The sequence below is a fragment of the Juglans microcarpa x Juglans regia genome, chromosome 1D, assembly GCF_004785595.1.
Source record: "Juglans microcarpa x Juglans regia isolate MS1-56 chromosome 1D, Jm3101_v1.0, whole genome shotgun sequence".
In the NCBI taxonomy this organism is placed as follows: Eukaryota; Viridiplantae; Streptophyta; class Magnoliopsida; order Fagales; family Juglandaceae; genus Juglans; species Juglans microcarpa x Juglans regia.
The window spans coordinates 3,514,554-3,533,782 of record NC_054594.1 but is presented as its reverse complement, the minus strand read 5'-3'; the positions used below and the strand labels follow the sequence as shown (position 1 = coordinate 3,533,782).

Genomic DNA, 19,229 nt, shown 5'->3' with positions numbered 1-19,229 from the left:
TCGCAGTAATTAAGTAATGTGCTTATGTTCCTAGAGCTACAAAGGCTTTTATTCTGATGATATGTGATAGCTATATCACGGTTTAATATAATATATAGTAAATACTAATTAGTGGATTGGGTCAAATTAAGAGACAAAAAGGGGTCGAAAATTTTTCTCAATGGCTTTTTCTCTGGACCTCTCAAAGCATTCTCATTGGATTAACTAAAATCTAAATTTAATGAATATTTAGCTGTTAAAGAGTAAAATATGCTCATATTGGATTAGTCAAATTCCAAATATTTAGAATTTAGTTAGTGACTTTCAAAAGTTTTTCCAAATTTGAAGGTTACTGTACATACATCAAATACATATTTTATTAATTATTTCTCTCTCTCTTTCTTTCTATCACATATTTTATCACAATTAATATATTAATTTAATAAGAACATGATTATTAATTAACATATAATAAGTAGAATAGTAAAATATGATAAAATTAAATAAATTAATAATTAAAAAAATTAAATATATTTGAAATTATTAGTTATTTATTACCAGATAATGAATAAATGTATAATCTAATGTGCAGACTTGATGTGAATAATTAAAATCAAATTCATCTTATATTATTTTATTATTATATAATAAAAAAATAGTTATTCTAATGTGGAGATTTATGTGAATAGAATAGTCAAAAGTTAAATTTCTCTTATATTCATCAAAACTATCATTTAACTTTGACTAATCCAATGAGAGTGCTCTCACAAGGCTTGTCCATAATCACTGCCGCTTGGGCTTATCAGCTCAAACCTTCTTTGCATATCCCAATCTTCATTGAAATTTCATTAAAAAAAAAAAAAAAATTATAACAGATTCTTGTTGAATAAGATCATCAAACTAGACCGTTACAAACATAACCAGACTCCACAAATAGAAGCTCAAGAAGTGTGCCATTTTATATTGTGTTATTCTTGTAGTTAATAAAATGAAGGCCTCAATAACATTCTGAACTATTATACCATCTGTCTTTACAACTATTTTTTTAATATCTAATTTCTCGATAGGGGTGGTACTAGAGCCATCGATAATCGGTACCGATAGTGTAATTTTTTTTTTAGATTTTTTTTATAAATTATTTTTTATGTGTTTTTTTAAATATAAAAAAAATAAAAATAACACAATATTAAAATATAAACAAACGCAAATCCTTTAAAAAAAAATACAAAATTAATACATTTTGTCGATAAAAAAAGTATAGGTGGTAGTATCATTTTCCTTGTCAATAAACCCAAAACTGGACCATTAATTGGCTCCACTTCTCACTTTTATTTTTCTTTTATTTTTGTTGCATTGTTGTGAGTGGGCTATTGTTGTTGTTGGGTTCTTTCACCCTATGCTCTTTTATCATTACAAATTTTCCTATAAAAAAATATTTGAGAGATATCAAATTCAATGGTACCACCCACGAAGCTACATATGTCATTATTCCAGCTTGGGCTACAAAGCTTTGTTTGATTTTTTCTTTATCCTTTATAAACAAACCGACAAATTCATTTAACTTTTGATGCTATATTCATTACTCATATACCATTTGATATATTTGTCTTCTCAAGCTCAAGTAGAGGCAGAAAGTTCGACGTACCGGACTCCCCGTCCGCGTGGTCGAAAAGCTGAATCCGTGTTGGAAACATTGTTGGCGACTTTGCCGAGTTCTCGTTACCTTCCCCGCTCGTTTTCCCTTCCTCCTCTATCCTCTTGGTTTATCTACTTTTCCTACCCGTCTTTGTCTTGATCTTTTTCCTGTTTCAATTCATAGATTTATGGGCATCTTTCTCTAATTTTTTCAAATCAAGATCGTTCACTGCTACCCAAAGATCGTATATTTTGAAGATTCTTACTGTGTTTGGCTTGGATTTTGGGACTGTTTACTCAACATGGAGATTAAATTGAGAGAAAACCGTCTACTTTTTGTCATTTCAGCTAAATTTCAGGTACCCAACTATCTTCCAATAGATGGCTAGCAAGATCTACTCGGAAATTTGACGTTTTCATCTTGGGTTTTTGCATTTATTTTTATTTGGATCCAGCTTGTTTTGCTAAGTGAAGCATGAGCTTTTGAGTTCTCAAAATCTTATCCAAAGTTTGTGCCTTTAGCAGTTTTCTTTTTCATTAAAATCCCAATCGGCCTTCTGATTTTGCTGAATTTTGTAGTATCCTTTCTTCGGATGGTGCGATCTGGTTAGCTGGATTACTGATACTCAATTTTGAAATTGGTTCGATCAGATTGCAGTGAGAAAAAATTTCGTGTATTTGGTATTTTGGCTATAAGAAATAATCGCTTTTGGATAGCAAAGAGTTGCATAATAAGGCTTAGGTTTGTCTCGTCATTAGCCGGAAAATCTGCAAGCATGGTTAGTAACTCAAGCAAGACCCATTTCACGGCTGATATGAACGCCTATGAGGTGGCGCGCGAGCTGGAGGTGGCGTGCGAGCTGGAGGTGGACATAGAGCTCGGTGATTCCACCGGGGTCGAGGAACCTCAGCTCGTTTGTTCTGACTCAATCAAAGAGATCGTCAAATGTCTAAATGAAATGCACCTAGAAGTAGCCATTTGCAACCTCAAGTGTAAGGAAGATATATGGAACAATCAGGAATTTTTCTCATTCCTGAAGGATTACTTTCATTGTAGTCTCATGGCAGTGGACTTCTGCACTGCCCTTGAGAACTGCCTGAAGCGCACTCGTGATAACCAGTCGATAGTTCAGTCTGCGAAGACATTGCAAGAGTTGAGGAAATTCAAGGATGCCGAGGACCCATTTACCAACGAGTTTTCTCAACTTTTGCGATCAGTTTCTGAGCAGCATGAATTGATGTTGGACAAATTGAAGCCTTGGAAAACAAAGCTAGACAAGAAATTGGATCCTGTGAAGACATGGAGGATAGTGTCCAATGTCATTTTTGTTTTTGCATTTGTGTCTGTGTTAGTTCTCATGGTGGTGGCAGCTGCCATTAAAGCTCCCGCCTGGGCAACAGCATTGACTGGTGCATTGTCTGTTCCAATGGGCTCTGTGGGAGCATGGTGCAACTCACTTTGGGGGCGGTATCAGAGTGCACTGGAAGGAAAAAGGGGGGTAATCAGCTCAATGCGAGATGGCACTCTTACTGCAAAGAAGGACTTGGGTAACATTGAGGCACTTATTCGCAGACTGCAGATTGAGACCGATTCAATGCTGGAGAAAGCTGATTTCGCTCTTGGAGAAGAGGAGGCAGTGAAGCTTGTTCTAGATGAGATCCAGAAGAAGTTCGGAATGTTTATGAAAACTGCTCAGAATCTAAGTGCTAATGCTGATAAGTGTAGCGGCACTAGTGTGAGTTGGAGGAAGTTGGTTTTACAATCAATGTTCAGACGTGTGTGTGACTGAGAAAACCTTTGGCAAGTGGTCTGAGATAACTCTTCATGATGGTGTTTATCTGTGTGAGTTTGCCCCTTTGGATGATCAAGTTTGGTAGATCCTTCTTAGTTTTATGCTTCAGAGTTTCTGAAAGAAATCTGAAAAACATGATTGATTATTCAGCTCTGAATTTGACTGCTGCACATTCAGTTAGAAGGGGTGATACACTGAAATGGCAGTACTATAATTAGGAAGAAAGCCTGTAGATAATGCCACCTATAAATTGGAGTGACAATCTTTGACATTTGAAGGGATACCACAAAATTTACATTGCAGCAAGAGTAATGCGCGCGTTTGGTGATTTTCTGGATAGGGTAAAGCAGAACTGCAGAAGCAATCAGTCTGAATGCCATAACAGTTTTCCTTGTTACCCTGCGATGATTACTTCCATTCTTTTCCCTGCAATTTCTTTTGGGCTCCAGTATTGCGTCCATCTCCCATGGGCAGCTTAGGTGCTTAGCAAGGTAATGTAATTTCCTCTGTTTTCAGCATCCTTTGTGATAAATGATGACCACCCACTCTGCTACTTTGCATCCTTCTTAAAATTATCCAAATATCCATGTATATAAATACAAAAATCTATTAATTCATTCAACAAATTGATTAGTCGATCCACAATCATGCAATTATTTAATAATAAAATAATAACATAATATGAATTAATTGCGTAACACCAATCTTGATAAGAAATCATTTAAAGAATTTTTTAAAGGTAAAATCAATTTTATTATTTGAAAATCAATTACAAGCAAGTCTTAATTACAAAACCTTTGTCAACTGATACTCTTACTTGACCAGACAAACGACTCTTTTGTCTTTACCACAATAGCAATCAAAACCTTTAACGATCTTCGAGTATTAACTTCTCTACTGGAACTCCAGTAGCTGAACACAATTACTCTATCTCAACCTTGGATCATGATCACAATCTTTTGAGAGAAATAACATGAAATTCTCCAGGAAATTTTCTCACCAAATTATGCATTGGAAAGTGCTCTAAAAAATATCCAGAACTGAATCTCCGCAAATCCTAATTATTAGGATAGTTTAAATACGTTTCTGGAAGCAATTTCCAAATCATAGTGAAATTTTACTAACGGATTTTGTTGACGGTTAACTAACACTTGGTACTTTATCTTCTCAGCAGCAGCAATTTTCCATTCGCACTCTTTTCTAAATAAAATTTATATTTTGGAACTTAACTTTTACACTTGTGACTTATCTAAAACTCTTCTTAACAACTTCTAGATAAAATCAAAATAACTTTAGATAAATTCAAAGTGTTTTACATTCTTCCAAAATACAAAACCCAACATAAGATGAAGTATATCATGTTAGTCACCTAGTCCTAACCAAATTCTTACATCTACACTTCTAAACATGATTGGTACCAAATAAAGGATCTCCAAGTACTTGAATCTAGATCCATACAGATGGAACTCTTATATGTACAATGTATGTATGTAATCTCATGTGTGCGTTTGTGTGTGGCTAATGTCGAACATTAAAGGTATCTTTCTATTTATGTGTTTGACATAATAACCTTTAAAATACCGATGTGAAGAGCAGCATTTAGCGCAGATAAATGTATAAGGCTGGGAGCAGGAGTAGGACTCTATGAGCAAGAGGGAAACATAGACAAGCTGGATTTTGTATTCGAGTAAGTTGAAGGAGATGATGAGACAGGGATATATCCCTCGGAAGGAGCATTGTTGGTGAATGTCTTTTCTTTGTAAGGCAGTATGAGGGAGAGAACCAAAAGCTTTACAAACTTTTGAGAAAGGATGGGCTCAGCTGCAGTACTATAATCGGAATCCAGATAGGTTTAAGCCCGTTTCTTTCTTTTCTTTTCAAAAAATGCCAGGATGGCACGATAGGAGTTGGATTTCTTAAGCAAGTTTTGCCATTTTGCCAAGAAAGTAAAAATAATTTTTTTATTTAATTTTCATGAGAGTAGTAGTAACTTTCTCACCTTGTGTCACTGGTCAAAAAGGAGAATAGATAATGCGTTACGGACATGAAAACGGGAAATTTTGTAGATTCTGTCCCTCGGATGGATCACGACATCCATAATGTCGTTATTTGCAGCTGCAACACCTACATCCCGACTCACAAAAAAGATAAACATACAATATTTTATACTATTATATTTTAAAATTGAGAATATTTTTATAAAATAACTTTTTAAAAGTAAAATTATTTTACAAAAATGTCTTTATTTTAAAATATAGTTGTGAAATATATAGCGAAAAATATTATTACTCCATATATCTCACCCCTTGTTACTCAATTACCAATCCCCTCATTCCAACCATCATTGCTCCATCCCTCTTTGCCCGTGGCCCCCACGTGCTGTCTAGTTGTATAATCACTCATGGTGTCTCTTGAATCCTGGTATCATTTCTATATAATATCGTTATGTTACCATTTTATCTAAACTCAAGATTTCTCAACTTATGATTATTTTATAATTAGTTTATAATTTATTTTAAATCGATTAATGTAAGGTAAAAATTTAACTTAATTTTTCAAGATTAACAGAGTACTTATTTAACAATCAATCACATATATATTTCTAAATTTCTGTACCTTCCATTATTATTTAAATTTATTTACTATTTTTAGTAATTTCAAGCACGACTTTGAGCAAAAGTCTGTCACATGTGAATTAATATGGTTTGGTTCTTGACAGAGGCCCATAAAAATTTTATTGACATTAATGACAGAGGCCCGTAAAAATAAGGTGCTAAAATGGACCATGTCTCTCCCTCCAATGGGCACCACATGTGATAGGAAACGACCCAAACGCAGTTTTATTTAGGTTTTTTGCATTGAATCAGGACATTTAGACTATCAGCCTTGACTATGGCCTTTCCTTCACTCTGTCTATATTGTGTTACAAGCACTTGTTATGGACGTGTTTTATTGCCACTGCCACACGGTCACTTGCAATCAAAGAGGATGGCGACTTGGGATTCGAGAGAACGCCTTTGATGTTTAAGTCAGTGACTTAAAATAACTCTCTATAATAATCAAGAATCCAATCTCCTTTACGTATCTGGATTCTCTTCTTATATAGAGTTTTTGAACCGTTCTATTGTTTAAATGATAATAGACGTATCTATTATTCAAATTCAAACTTGGAGATAAGAGTTCATCATTTAATGAATTTGAATAATAATCGTTCTTACCTTATATCGCCATTGGGTAGTTACTTAGTCGGCGTTGGTAGTGGGCTGGGCCCTTTCAGTATTGATTGGTCTCTACGGTAGTTTGACAAGTTTCAGGAATAGGCAAAGGCCCGGGCCCATGTGATGCTAACCAATCGGGATGTCCTCTCCACTACCAATCTCAATTATTTTTGTAAATTGTTATCTAAAATATATTAAACAGAATACTATCAGACCTAGATTTCCTAAATTTCAATCCAATTTTAGAAAATTAAACTGTTTTTCTCCTTTTTAAATACATTCTATAATTTCCTAAATGCCAAAGTGTCAATGGCACAAGTTGAATATTTTCCTAAATTTTAATCCAATTTTTGAAAACTAAACTTTTTTTTTCTTCTATATATACATTCAATAATTTTATAAACTATTATAATCCTTAAGGCCATTTCATCAGAAAATTTCATAAACTAATTTGAAGCAAAGGGCATTTCAGTTGGTCTAGGCTGGATTTAGCTATCACATTGAGCATGATACATATCTTAGAAAATAGAGAGTAATTCGAGGGACCACTCATGCAAGAAAAATTAAAATAAAGGAGATTACATAATATATACAGAGTAACAACCTCAATTTTTACGTAAGAGAACCTAGGCCACTATGTAAATGGAGATCAGCACCATGGTAACAATTAGCGGCGACGGTAGGCTCAATGGTGAGAGGGTTGGCCTTAGGCTTTGGAAAGTCCAATAGAGGGTAGGGGTAGAGCTCTTAGGATTTCAAAGTTGGGAGAGGACGCCAAAGATGGAAGTGGAGGTCTTAAGGTAATCAGATGAGACGGACGGGATGGATGGAGGTGAGCGGCGACGGCAGGTCAGTGGTGAAAGAAATGGGCATTAGGCCTTGGGCAGTCGAACAGATTTGAAATGACAGATGGTCTTAGGGAGAGGGTGGACGGGAGAGATGGAGGCGACGGTGCCTCAATGGTGAGGGGCTTGTGTTTCAGGCCTTGGGATGGAGGCAATGGTGAGGGGCTTGGGATGGAGTCAACAATGATCTCCTTGTTTCAAATTTAGAAATAGGTAAACCAATACAAGGGATGTAGCCGATAGTGGCAACGGTGGCGACAATGGCTTAGTGGTGATGCTTCAGGCCTTGGGGAGTCAATGATGGTCGTAGGGTTTCAATTTGGGAGAGTGTGGACGGGAGGGATGAAGGAGACGCTTTAGGGTTTTTTCGTTTCTCAGATTTACGTTTTTCTTTGTTTTTTTTTTAAATATATTTAACATTAATTTATCTTTTTTTTTTGTTTTAAATTCAGCAAGCCTCATTTTTTTTTTTAATATCAAAGAAGCACACCTCGATCGAGCCTTGAGAGAATACATCGATTGCTATAATTTTATTGTGTATATATATATATATATTACGTATTGTACGCTCATTTCATTAATTCTAAAAAGAGAAATAATATTTAATTTAAAAAAATTAATAAATAAATCTTTGTTTTTAACTATAACTCTAATATTTTTTAAATAAAGTATGCAGAACTTGAGACTTACTAGTTACTAGCATTAGTCTAGCAAGAAATCGTATAAACCTTAATGTATGCAGCATGTGTCTATAATCTAAATACGCACACGCATTTGCTTCCCTTTTACTTTCAATAGCAAATTTTTTCCCCTTCCAATATTGGGTTCAAAACCTATTGAATCGCATGTTGCATGGAATACGAATCATCCCACTTTGACGAAAGAAATAAGTCCCAAAAGGATTAACGAAAAATCAAACAGAAATGTTGAATATAGCCGAAAAAGATAGCAATGCATAATTATATACACCAATCAAATATAACATGTACGTACGTCTCAACTAATTTATTTACTTAACTATTATAGGCATTAATCGAGGATCAAGGGGTAGTATCCCCAAACCTACCTGGACAAGCCAAATATCAAAGGAAAACACCACTTTATCTTTCTATTTGACTGTTTGATAAATTTTTTTTTTTTTTTATTTAGTGATTAAGAAAATGATTTTAAATATATTAATATATATTTTTTATTTTTTAAAAATATTTAAATATATTAAAAAAATATAAAAATAAAAAAATAAAAATAAAAATAACCCTCTTACGGAAAGAGTGGATCAGTACAATAACCCCACTCAATATCAAATCTGTCGTAAAATAACATATTTTTAAATAATATATAGATCGTATAATTTTTTATACTACATGCGTAAAGAAATCATAACTGGAGCCCAGGCAACAGTCAGTACAGACTGTTTTGGGGTTGTATGTATAGACACAGAATTTACTTATTGCGCAAGTAGCGAGTGTATTGTCTTGGGTCTTCTTCAAACTTATCCCTTGGGATGCGAGCATCCTTTCCGGGAGCTTTCATCGTTTTCTTGTTTGCTGCGGCAGTTCTTGAGCCAAAAAAAAAAGTGACTACAACGTACGCCAGCAGAAACACAAACGGCAAAATGAGTACTGCACCAATTACTTTTGCAGACGCATCATCTTCTGCTGCAGCCGAATCGTCCTCGTACACATCGTTCATGAGGGTGCTTTCGCTCCTACACATTGTGGCCCAAGTCTCCGATCCTCTTGTGTGCTCCTAAGTAAGTGATTATCAGACCTCGTATGTTTTTACAAATAAGATAAGAAAAAATAAATTTATATTAAAAATAAAAGTAAAATAAAATATTATTAAAATAAATTTTTTTAATATTATTTTTATTTTAAAAATTAAAAAGATTGAATTATTTATTTTATTTTGTATAATAATTTAATAATATTATAATGATTAGTTAAAATGAATTGAGAATAATTATAAAAATAAATAAAATCTGTATTTTTTATTTTTTTTATAATATTTAAATATATTTAAAAAAATATAAAAATAAATAAATAAATAAAATTTAACTAAAGACACTGACGGCACCTAACAGTACTCTTACTAAAGAGCGATACTATTTTACTGCTTGAGTACCGCTACTCATTTATACTACTAGTCATTTTTTTTTTTTACATTTTTTAATATATTTTTTATTTGTTAAATATATTTAAATATTTTACAAATAAAAAAATATATTAATATAGTTAAAATCACTTTTTAAATTATTAAATAAATAAGAAATAGAACAGTATACTGTAGCAGTCAACCATGTGCGGCATACAAGCTTTTCCCCTTGCCAAATACAATGTATCTCCATGAACGTGGAAAATCATGCTGTGGCCGTAGACATCCACCAATGGTTTTGTAAAGGAAAAGCCCATGTACCATGGATTCCTTTTTCTAGGTCTGGGATTCTGCAGGCAGCTACATCGTGGAATAGATGGATGCCAAGCGTCAAAAATTCCAGTCCGTGGAATGATTGGTATCATTTATTCATCACTATTTATTATTTCACATATCATATTTTATTAAAAAAAAAATCAAATGTAAATTATAAGATAAATAATAGTTGATATATTGTAAAACTCTTTACAAAATAATAATTTTTCTTATCAATTATATTCACTATCATATATCTCATACTGTAAAAAAAAAAAAAATCAAATTTAAAATATAAAGGTAAATGGTAATTGATGTATTACAAAATTTTTTGTAAAAGAAATTTTCTTTATCAATTATTATTATCTCATCTAATATTATATAAAAAAAAAATTATCCATATGAGATAAATAATAGCTGATGTATGGAAAACTTTTTTCTCCTCTTCCTACGCGTCCTTGTCTTGGTTTTTTTTTCCTGTTTCAATTCATAGATTTAATTTATGGGCATCTTTCTCTAATTGTTTCATATCAAAGATCATTCACTGCTACCCAAAGATCTTAGCTTTCGAAGATAATATACTGTGTTTGGCTTGGATTTTGGGACTATTTACTCTACACGGAGATTTTTGTTTTTTTGGTGAGTACTCTACATGGAGTTTAATTTCAGCAAAATTTCAGGTACCCAACTACCTTCCAATAGATGGCTAGCAAGATCTACTCGGAAATTTGACGTCTCTAGGATTTTTGCATTTATTTTTATTTGGATCTAGCTTCTTTTGCTAAGTGAAGCATAAGCTTTTGAGTTCTCAAAATCTTAACCAAAGTTTGTGCCTTTAGCAGTTTTCTTGTTCCTCAAGCTCCCAATCGGCCTGATTTAGCTGAATTTTGTTAATTTTTATTGTATCCGTTCTTCGGATGGTGCGACCTGTTTAGCTGGATTACTGATACTTAGATTTGAAATTGGTTCAATCAGATAGCAGTGAGAGAAAAAATTCGGCTATAAGAAAGAAATAATCGCTTTTGGATAGCAAAGAGTTGCATATAAAGCTTAAGTGTGTCTCGTCATTAGCCGGAAAATCTGCAAGCATGGTTAGTAACTCAAGCAAGACCCATTTCAAGGCTGATATGAGCGCCCATGAGGTGGCGCGTGAACTGGATGTGGACTTAGAGTCCGGTGATGCCACCGTGGTCGGGGAACCTCAGCTCGTTTCTTCTGACTCAATCAAAGAGATCGTCAAATGTCTATATGAAATGCACCTGGAAATGGCCAATTTCAACCTCAAGTGTAAGGAAGATATATGGAACAATCAGGAATTTTTCTCGTTCCTGAAGGATTACTTCCAAAATAGTCTCAGGGCATTGGACTTCTGCACTGCCCTTGAGGACTGCCTGAAGCGCACACGTGATAACCAGTTGATAGTTCAGTTTGCAGTCAAGCATTTTGAGGAAGAAGTGGACGATGGGGTTGATGGGGTGAAGTATGTGAAGACATTGCAAGAGTTGAGTAAATTCAAGGATGCTGAGGACCCATTTACTGACGAGTTTTCTCCACCTTTTCCATCAGTTTATGAGCAGCATGACTCGGTGTTGGACAAATTGCAGCTTCGGAAAACAAAGCTAGACCAGAAATTGGAACATGTGAGGACATGTAGAATAGTGTTCAATGTCATTTTTGTTGTTGTATTTGTGTCTGTGTTAGTTCTCATGGTGGTGGCAGCTGCCATTAAAGCTCCGGCTTGGGCAACGGCATTGACGGGTGCATTGTCTGTTCCAATGGGCTATCTGGGAAAATGGTGCAACTCAGTTTTTAAGAGCTGTCAGAGTGCACTGGAAGGAAAAAGGGAAGTAATCAGCTCAATGCGAGATGGCACTCTTACTACAAAGAAGGACTTGGGTAACATTGAGGCACTTACTCGTAAACTGCGAATTGAGACTGATTCAATGCTAGAGAAAGCTGATTTCGCTCTTGGTGAAGAGGAGGCAGTGACGCTTGTGATAGATGAGATCCAGAAGAAGCTAGAAATGTTTATGAATACTGCTCAGAATCTAAGGGCTAATGTTGATAGGTGTAGCGGCAATAGTGTGAGTTGGAGGAAGTTGGTTTTGCAGTCAATGTTCAGGCGTGCGCGGGACTGAGAAATCCTTTGGCATGTGGTCTGAGATAACAACTTGTCATGCTGGTGTTTGTCAGTGTGAGTTTCATAAAAAAATGTTCATTTGCCCCCTTGGATGATCATGTTTTGTAGATCATTCTTAGTTTTATGCTTCAGAGTTTCTAAAAGAAATCTACAAAACATGATTGATTATTCAGCTCTGAAGTTGACTGTTACTCGGTCAGTTTGAAGGGGTGGTACACTGAAATGTCAGTATTATAATTAGAAAGAAAACCTATAGATAATGACACCTATAAATTAGAGTGACAATCTTTGACATTTGAAGGGAAACTACAAAGTTTACATTGCAGTAAGAGTACTAATGCGCGCGTTTGGGAATTTTCTGAACAAGGTAAAGCACAAGCAATCAGACTTGACTGCCATGATAGTTTTCCTAGTTGCCCTGCGATGATTTCTTCTATTCTTTTCCCTGCAATTTCTTTTGGGCTACAGCTATGAGTCCATCTCCCAGAGGCAGCTTAGGTGCTTAACAAGGTCATGTAATTCCTTTTATTTTCAGCATCCATTTGTGATAGATGATGAGATTTCACCATCCGCTCTGCTACTTTGCATCTTTCTAAACTTGATTGGTACCAAATAAAGGATCTCCATGTACTTGCATCTTGATCCGTACACATGGAAATCTTATATGTGTATGTATGTATGAAATCTCGTGTGTGTGGGGCTAATGTAGAACGTTAAAGGTAACTTTCTATATAATGTGGTTGACATAATAATACCTTTAAAATACCGATGAGAAGAGCAGCATTTCTCTTCGCTTTACGATCATTTAGCACAGATAAATGTATGAGGCTGGGGGCAGGAGTAGGACTCTATGAGCAAGAGGGCAACATAAACAAGATGGATTTTGTATTCAAGTAAGTTGAAGGAGATGATGTGACACGGATATCCCTCGGAAGGAGCATTGTTGGTGAATGTCTTTTCTTTTAAAGAATATAAGGATGACACGATATGGGTTGGATTTCTTTATTCACGTTTTGTCAAGAAAGTAACAATAATCTTGTTGTTTAACTTTTATCGGAGACTCTGAGTAGTAATTTCTCTCACCTTGTGTCACTTGTCAGATAGAGAATTAGTTAATGACATTAAAACGGGAAATTTTGTAGGTTGTCCCTCGAATGGATCAGGACATGCGAATTTTATATGAATCCCGAGTGATATAATATGGTTGATATTGTTACATAATTGGGTTCATGTTAATTTGGGTAAACCATGAGTTTATTAATAATTGGGTTACTTTTGGATCAATCTAGAGTCGAGTAAATAGTCATTTTCATAATTAAAAAAAAAAAAAAACTGTGTTGGGTTGAACTTGATTATTTATTTTAACATTGATTCATATACTAGACCAGACCATTTGTTGCGGCTGTTTCATATTGGATCAACCAACTTAGTCTCAGTTTGGATACAATAAGTGTTTTAACTCATCTCATCCTATCATTATAATTTTTTTAAATTCTTATACAAAATATCATAAACAATTCAACTTTTTTAAATCTCAAAATAATATTAATATTAAAAAATAATATTATAATAATATTTTATTTAACTTTCAACTTTCATTTCAACTCATCTCATCTCAACTCATTATTCAAACAACCTGATTAACCGAATAAAATGAGTCGTATTGAGTAAGTCGGAAAAAAAAATGATTGGAGTCATTTGTTACAAATTTAGTATCCAACCAAAAATCTATCCAAGCAAAAACCCATGTCCAAACTCAAAATATGTTGATGTTGTGTTTCGCGGTCTAGGCAACTTCACGCAGTTGAGCTCGAACTTCGTTCCTGTTGGGATGGAGAATGAGAGGCTCGGGGCCGTGGTACCTCCGATGCTTAAGTTAGTTTTAGTGTAGAAGAGAAAAAGAAAAATAATCATCTAGGCAAAACACCACATCAACAGTAACGCCGTCTATGAGATATTATTTCCTATAGTAGCGTATCATTCGCATGCTGGCAACAACGTGCTCCCAATCCTCACATCGTGAAGAAGAACAACCCGAAGCGATAGAAGCAAGAGCCAAAGAACAAGCCAAAGTGATACGAAAACTGATAGAGGAAGTGACGGCTCTCCACTAGGAGAATGTCTCATTGCAGAGGGCTAGCGGGGAACTGGAGGGAGGGGAGCAGAGCCACCACTCTGAGTCCTGTCAAGCTCCTAAAGCGGCGGCAGTCGAAGAAGAGTGACGCAGGATGCGCCTCGAGCTCGGGGATAAATATGTTGAGATGGTCAAGCGAGTAGGCACGACATCCACGGTGGACCAGCTGCTCACCAGTGTAGAGATGCCATATAGTGCTGAAGTTATGGCAGTCCCTCTCCCCCTAAGATTTAAAGTCCCACAGATTTATGCGTACGACGGGTCAAAGGATCTCCTAGAACACCTGGATACGTTCAAGGCCCATATGACTCTGCACGGGTTCCCAAGAGAGGTCGCGTATTGGGCGTTCCCTCTCACTCTGAAGGGGACATCGAGAGTATGGTTTAGGGTCCCTACCACCCGAGACCGTTGACAGCGTCGCCGAGTTGGCCAAACTCTTCCTGATGCAATTCATGGCAAGCCAAAAAAGGAAGCGACCTGCTGCCTACCTCTTGATCGTGAAACAACGAGACAACGAAAGTCTGAGGTTGTACCTCTCTCGGTTTAACAGGGAGCGGATGACAACAGATGATCAAGATGAAAAGATCACCCTGATGGCTCTGCTTGGAGTGTCTAGCCCTGTAACCCTTTTCATGACCAAGATCACGTGGAAGACCCCAATTTTGCTGAGGGAATTCATGGACCGAGCCAACTTTTTTTATCGACTTCGAATATACTCTTCGGGCATTGACGGTTCTTTCGAAGACTGAGTTGGAAAGGGCAGACAAGAAAACCGTCAACCAGAGCTGTGGGGTGAGCTAGGAAGGTAACAAGAAGAAGACATACGAGACCAAATGCATAGAGGAGCAGCCCACTTGTGGGCAGGTTGGACCGTGCACCCACTCTAGCATGGTTGTGGAGGCTGAAAGAGACCCGAGCCCGCAAGGGGAACAGCGACAAGGCTTGGCCTGCTCTAAGTACTACACCTACCACAAAATCGACAGTCACCGAATGGAAGATTGCTTCCCCAGAAAATGGAAAATGGAAAATGGAAAATGAAAAATGGAAAAGTTGGAAGCTCTATTAGACCAGCGGGGTGACGAGCAGTGCGGCCAACGACTTGATGGCCACGCGCAACCACAAATGAGTGAAAGTCGAGCAAGGCGAAGAGCTGGAGGGCGGCCCAGAGCGAACCAGCCTCGAAGAAGCCCGACCAGAGGAGATGGTCCATGGTGGATTTCCTTGTGGTAAAGGCCTCCTCCTCCTATATTGCAATCCTGGGGTGACCAACCCTGAACCACCTGAGGGCTCCACATTCTACCTGAAAATGAAATTCCCAACTCCCACGGGGGTGGGCGAGATTAGCGACGAGTAAGTCCTAGCATGAGAATGCTACGCTCAGGAATTGAGGCTTGAGGCTAAATAGGTACAAACTCTTGAAAGAGTACAAGAGGATGCCGACTCACCTCCACCTCCTTCCTTGACAGAGTTGGACAAGGAAGTAAGGGATGAGCAGGCCCTACGGCAAGGAGAACCCAACGAACCTCTGGAATTGGTGTTAGTGGATCCGCAGAGACCTGAATGAATTGTCCGGGTGGGATCCAAGATGGCCCTCGAGCTGAGCAAATCTGTAAAGTAGCTCCTTGTCAAGCACCAAGATGTGTTCTCCTGGAGTCACGAAGCAATGCCCGGAATTGACATAGCTGTCATCGAACAGTGCCTCAATGTGGACCCCAAGGCAAAAAATATCAAGCAAAAGCGTCGCAGCTTCAGTGCGGAGAAGTATGCAGCCATTGTCGAAGAGATAGACCGGCTCCTGGCTGCAGGGTTCATTAGGGAAGTCCACTATCCTGAATGGCTTTCCAACGTGGTCCTGGTCAAGAAGGCGAGCGAGAAATAGAGGATGTGTGTTGACTTCACCGACTTGAACAAGGCCAGCATGAAGGACAGCTTTTCGCTACCGCACATAGATCTAATAGTGGACTCAAAGGCCGGGCCCGCTAGTCAGTTTTATGGATGCATATTCTGGGTACAATCATGTCGTTCAGTCTTAAGAATGCCGGTGCAACTTATCAACAACTGGTTAATCGGATGTTCAGATAGTAGATCGGATGGAACATGGAGGTCTAAGGGGATAACCTCTTGGTCAAAAGTAGTAAGCCTGAGCAGCATCTCACCGATCTTCGAGAAGCCTTCGCAATGCTGAGGAAATATAAGATAAAGCTCAACCTGCAAAAGTGTGCCTTTGGTGTCAAGTCGGGAAAGTTCTTGGGCTTCATGGTCTCAGAACATGGAATTGAGGCCAACCCCGAGAAGGTCAATGCAATAATGGACATACTGCCTCCACGAACGATCAACGAGATCCAGAGGTTGGCAGGAAAAGTGGCTGCCCTGAACCACTTCATCGCAAGGTCGACCAATCACTGCCCTCCTTTTTTCAGGGTCCTAAAAAAGGCACAAGAGTGGGATGACGAGTGCAGTTAGGCCTTCAGGGAACTAAAAGAGTATTTTGCCCACCCACCACTTCTCAGCCACATCGAGCCAAGGGAAGACTTGACTATATACCTGGCAGTGACCCCGAACGTCGTGTCTACTGTCCTAGTCCGCAAAATGGGAGGAGACCAATGACCTGTCTATTACACAAGTCGTGCTTTTCGAGGAGCCAAGGCTAGGTACCCCCAAACGGAAATGTTGGCAAATTTCGTAGCCGAGTTCTCCGACTTTCTCGAAGAAATGCATATCGCACCCCAAGGCAAGCCCTGACATGTTTACGTCGACGGTTCATCCTGCCGGCCTAGGGGGTGTAGGGGTGCACATCGTCACTTGGGGAGGAGCATAATTATGCAATCAAGCTTGGTTTCAAAACTATCAACAACAAGGCGGAGTACGAGGCGATACTAGCAGGAATGATAGTAGCGAGGTCATTGGGAGCTATCGAGGTCGAAGTCAGGGCCAATTCGCAGGTGGTGGTTAGCCAGGTCACAGGGCAGTTTGCCACTAAAGGAGAGAAACTAAAGAAGTACCTCCAGCAGGTGGGAGAGGCGTGCGACCTCTTCAAGTACTTTCATATCCAACAAATCCCAAGGGGAGAGAACCATAAGGCAAACTGCTTGGCAAAGGCAACCTCGGGCCAGGAAGAGGCCCTCTGCTAGATCACACCGTAGCCCGAACGGTTGACACACCTGCCATCGGGATCGATGTGTCCATGATCCAGCCATCAAAGGCGGAGTGGGCTGTCGATATCGTAAAGTACCTCAATTAGGGAAATATCCTGAACGACCAGGAGGAAGCACGAAAAATTAGAAACATAGTGGCACACTTCACGTTGTTAGAGGGAGTCCTCTATAGGAAAGGTTTTTCTGAGCCCCTCCTAAGATGCATCTCCTCCAAAGAAACCCAGTACGTACTGGCTGAAATACATGAAGGAGTCTGCGAAAATCACTCTGGCAGAAGAGCATTAGTCGCATGGGTCACCCGTGCAGAATACTATTGGCCCCATTCCATCTGGGATGCATAGGACTTTGTGAAGAAATGCTCCAAGTGCCAAGAACATGCGCCAATCCCCCATTGTCCACCGGAAGAACTAACGTCCATTGTCTCCCATTGGCCCTTCACACAGTGGGTACTCGACCATATCAACTCGTTTCCCAGGGGCAAAGGAGGAGTGAAGTTTATAGTGGTGGCAGTTGACTACTTCACAAAGTCAGTGGAAGCAGAGGCACTGACAAAGATCACGACCAAGGCCATCACGAGATTCTTCTAGAAATCCGTAGTCTGTCGGTTCGGCATCTCTCAAAGCTTCATATTTGATAACAGCAAGTAGTTCGATTACTCGCATTATCGGGAGTGGTATGCGAAACTCAGAATCAAAGCCAAGTACTTATCTCTGGAGCACCCACAAGCAAATGGACCTGCAGAGGCCACCAACAAGACATTGTTAAATATTCTGAAAAAGAAACTGGGAGATCAGAAGGGGAGATAGGCTGAAGAGCTTCCCAGGGTGCTATGGGCCTACCGAACGCCCATCAAGACCCCCATGGGAGAAACACCCTTCACGCTCATCTACAGGATTGAAGCTCTAATCCCAGCAAGGTGGGAATGCCTACATACCGGATTTAACACTTCAGACCAAGCCAAAACGACGAGGGATTAAAAGAAAACCTGAACCTCCTGGAAGAAAGACGAGAAGACATAGCGAGTCGGATGGCGAGCAACAAGCGGAAAGTTGAACGATATTTTAACAAACGAGTCCGACCCCAATCCTTCAAGATAGAAGACATAATCCTCAATCAAACGGGCATCACCACTCAGGAAGAAGGAAAACTAGGACCCCGATGGGAAGGACTGTTTGTAGTGATGACGAGCGGGAAGCTTGGCTCTTATCGTCTGGAGGACCATGAAGGCCACGAATTGCACCACTTGTCGAATGCCAAGCATTTGAGAAAATACTTTGCTTGAGGGCCACGATTTGACCTGACAATGTAACCAACAGCTTATCAATGAAAAAGTATTTATGAATTCATTTCCATTCTCCTTTGTTTGAAAGCCTCAATCGAATAAGCCCAGCTTCTCAATTGGACACGAAGCATTGGCTAAGGGCGCAATAGCTAGTCGGACACAAGTCCCTTGATTTGTCAACCTTTGTGCTACAAACTTAGTCTCTAGATTGGTCGCGATGTATTGACTAAGGGCCAGAGCCTCACGAGTTATGCCCCATCAACAACCAGTTGGACACAAATCCATTGAGTTGCTAACTTTTGTGCTACAAGCCCAGTTTCTGGATTGTCTACGATGCATTGGCTAAGGGCCCGAGCCTCCCGAGCTTTGCCCCATCAACAGCCAGTCGGACACAAGTCCATTGACTTACCGACCTTCATGCTACAAACCCAATCTTTGGACTGGCCGCAACGCATTGCTAAGAGTCAGAGCCTCTCCAGCTCTACCCCACCAACAACCAGTTGGATACAAGTCCCTTGACTTGCTGACCTTCGTACTACAAGCTCAGTCTTTGAACTGGCCGAGATGCATTGCCAAAGGGCCAGAGCCTCCCGAGCTCTACCCCATTAACAGCTAGTTGGACACAAGTTCCTTGACTTA

At 38.6% G+C, this 19,229-nt stretch overlaps 2 protein-coding genes across 5 annotated transcripts in view; both read left to right on the top strand.

Annotated features, from left to right (window-relative positions):
* The first annotated feature begins 1,543 nt into the window (after positions 1-1,543).
* Positions 1,544-3,960, top strand: LOC121255182 (UPF0496 protein At4g34320-like). Of its 2 annotated transcripts, none has more exons than XM_041155465.1 (2): positions 1,544-1,973; positions 2,266-3,960. In XM_041155465.1, exon 2 carries the CDS (start codon positions 2,391-2,393, stop codon positions 3,402-3,404), a length of 1,014 nt encoding a protein of 337 aa, XP_041011399.1. In that variant the 5' UTR covers positions 1,544-1,973; positions 2,266-2,390; the 3' UTR covers positions 3,405-3,960. The 2 variants fall into 2 exon arrangements, with proteins under 2 accessions (XP_041011399.1, XP_041011396.1); XM_041155462.1 differs by having other exon boundaries at positions 2,194-3,960.
* A 6,318-nt stretch (positions 3,961-10,278) lies between these two features.
* Positions 10,279-19,229, top strand: part of LOC121255168 (UPF0496 protein At4g34320-like) — a 29,314-nt gene continuing 20,363 nt past the window's right edge. The window contains exons 1-2 of one of the 3 annotated variants that reach the window (XM_041155448.1): positions 10,296-10,559; positions 10,855-12,295. In XM_041155448.1, coding sequence (XP_041011382.1) covers positions 10,968-12,017 — 1,050 coding nt within the window. In that variant the 5' untranslated portion in view covers positions 10,296-10,559; positions 10,855-10,967 and the 3' untranslated portion in view covers positions 12,018-12,295. Of the gene's footprint in view, positions 10,560-10,721; positions 12,296-19,229 lie in introns of those variants that run through there. The other 2 variants (XM_041155451.1, XM_041155444.1) reach the window with 2 other exon arrangements.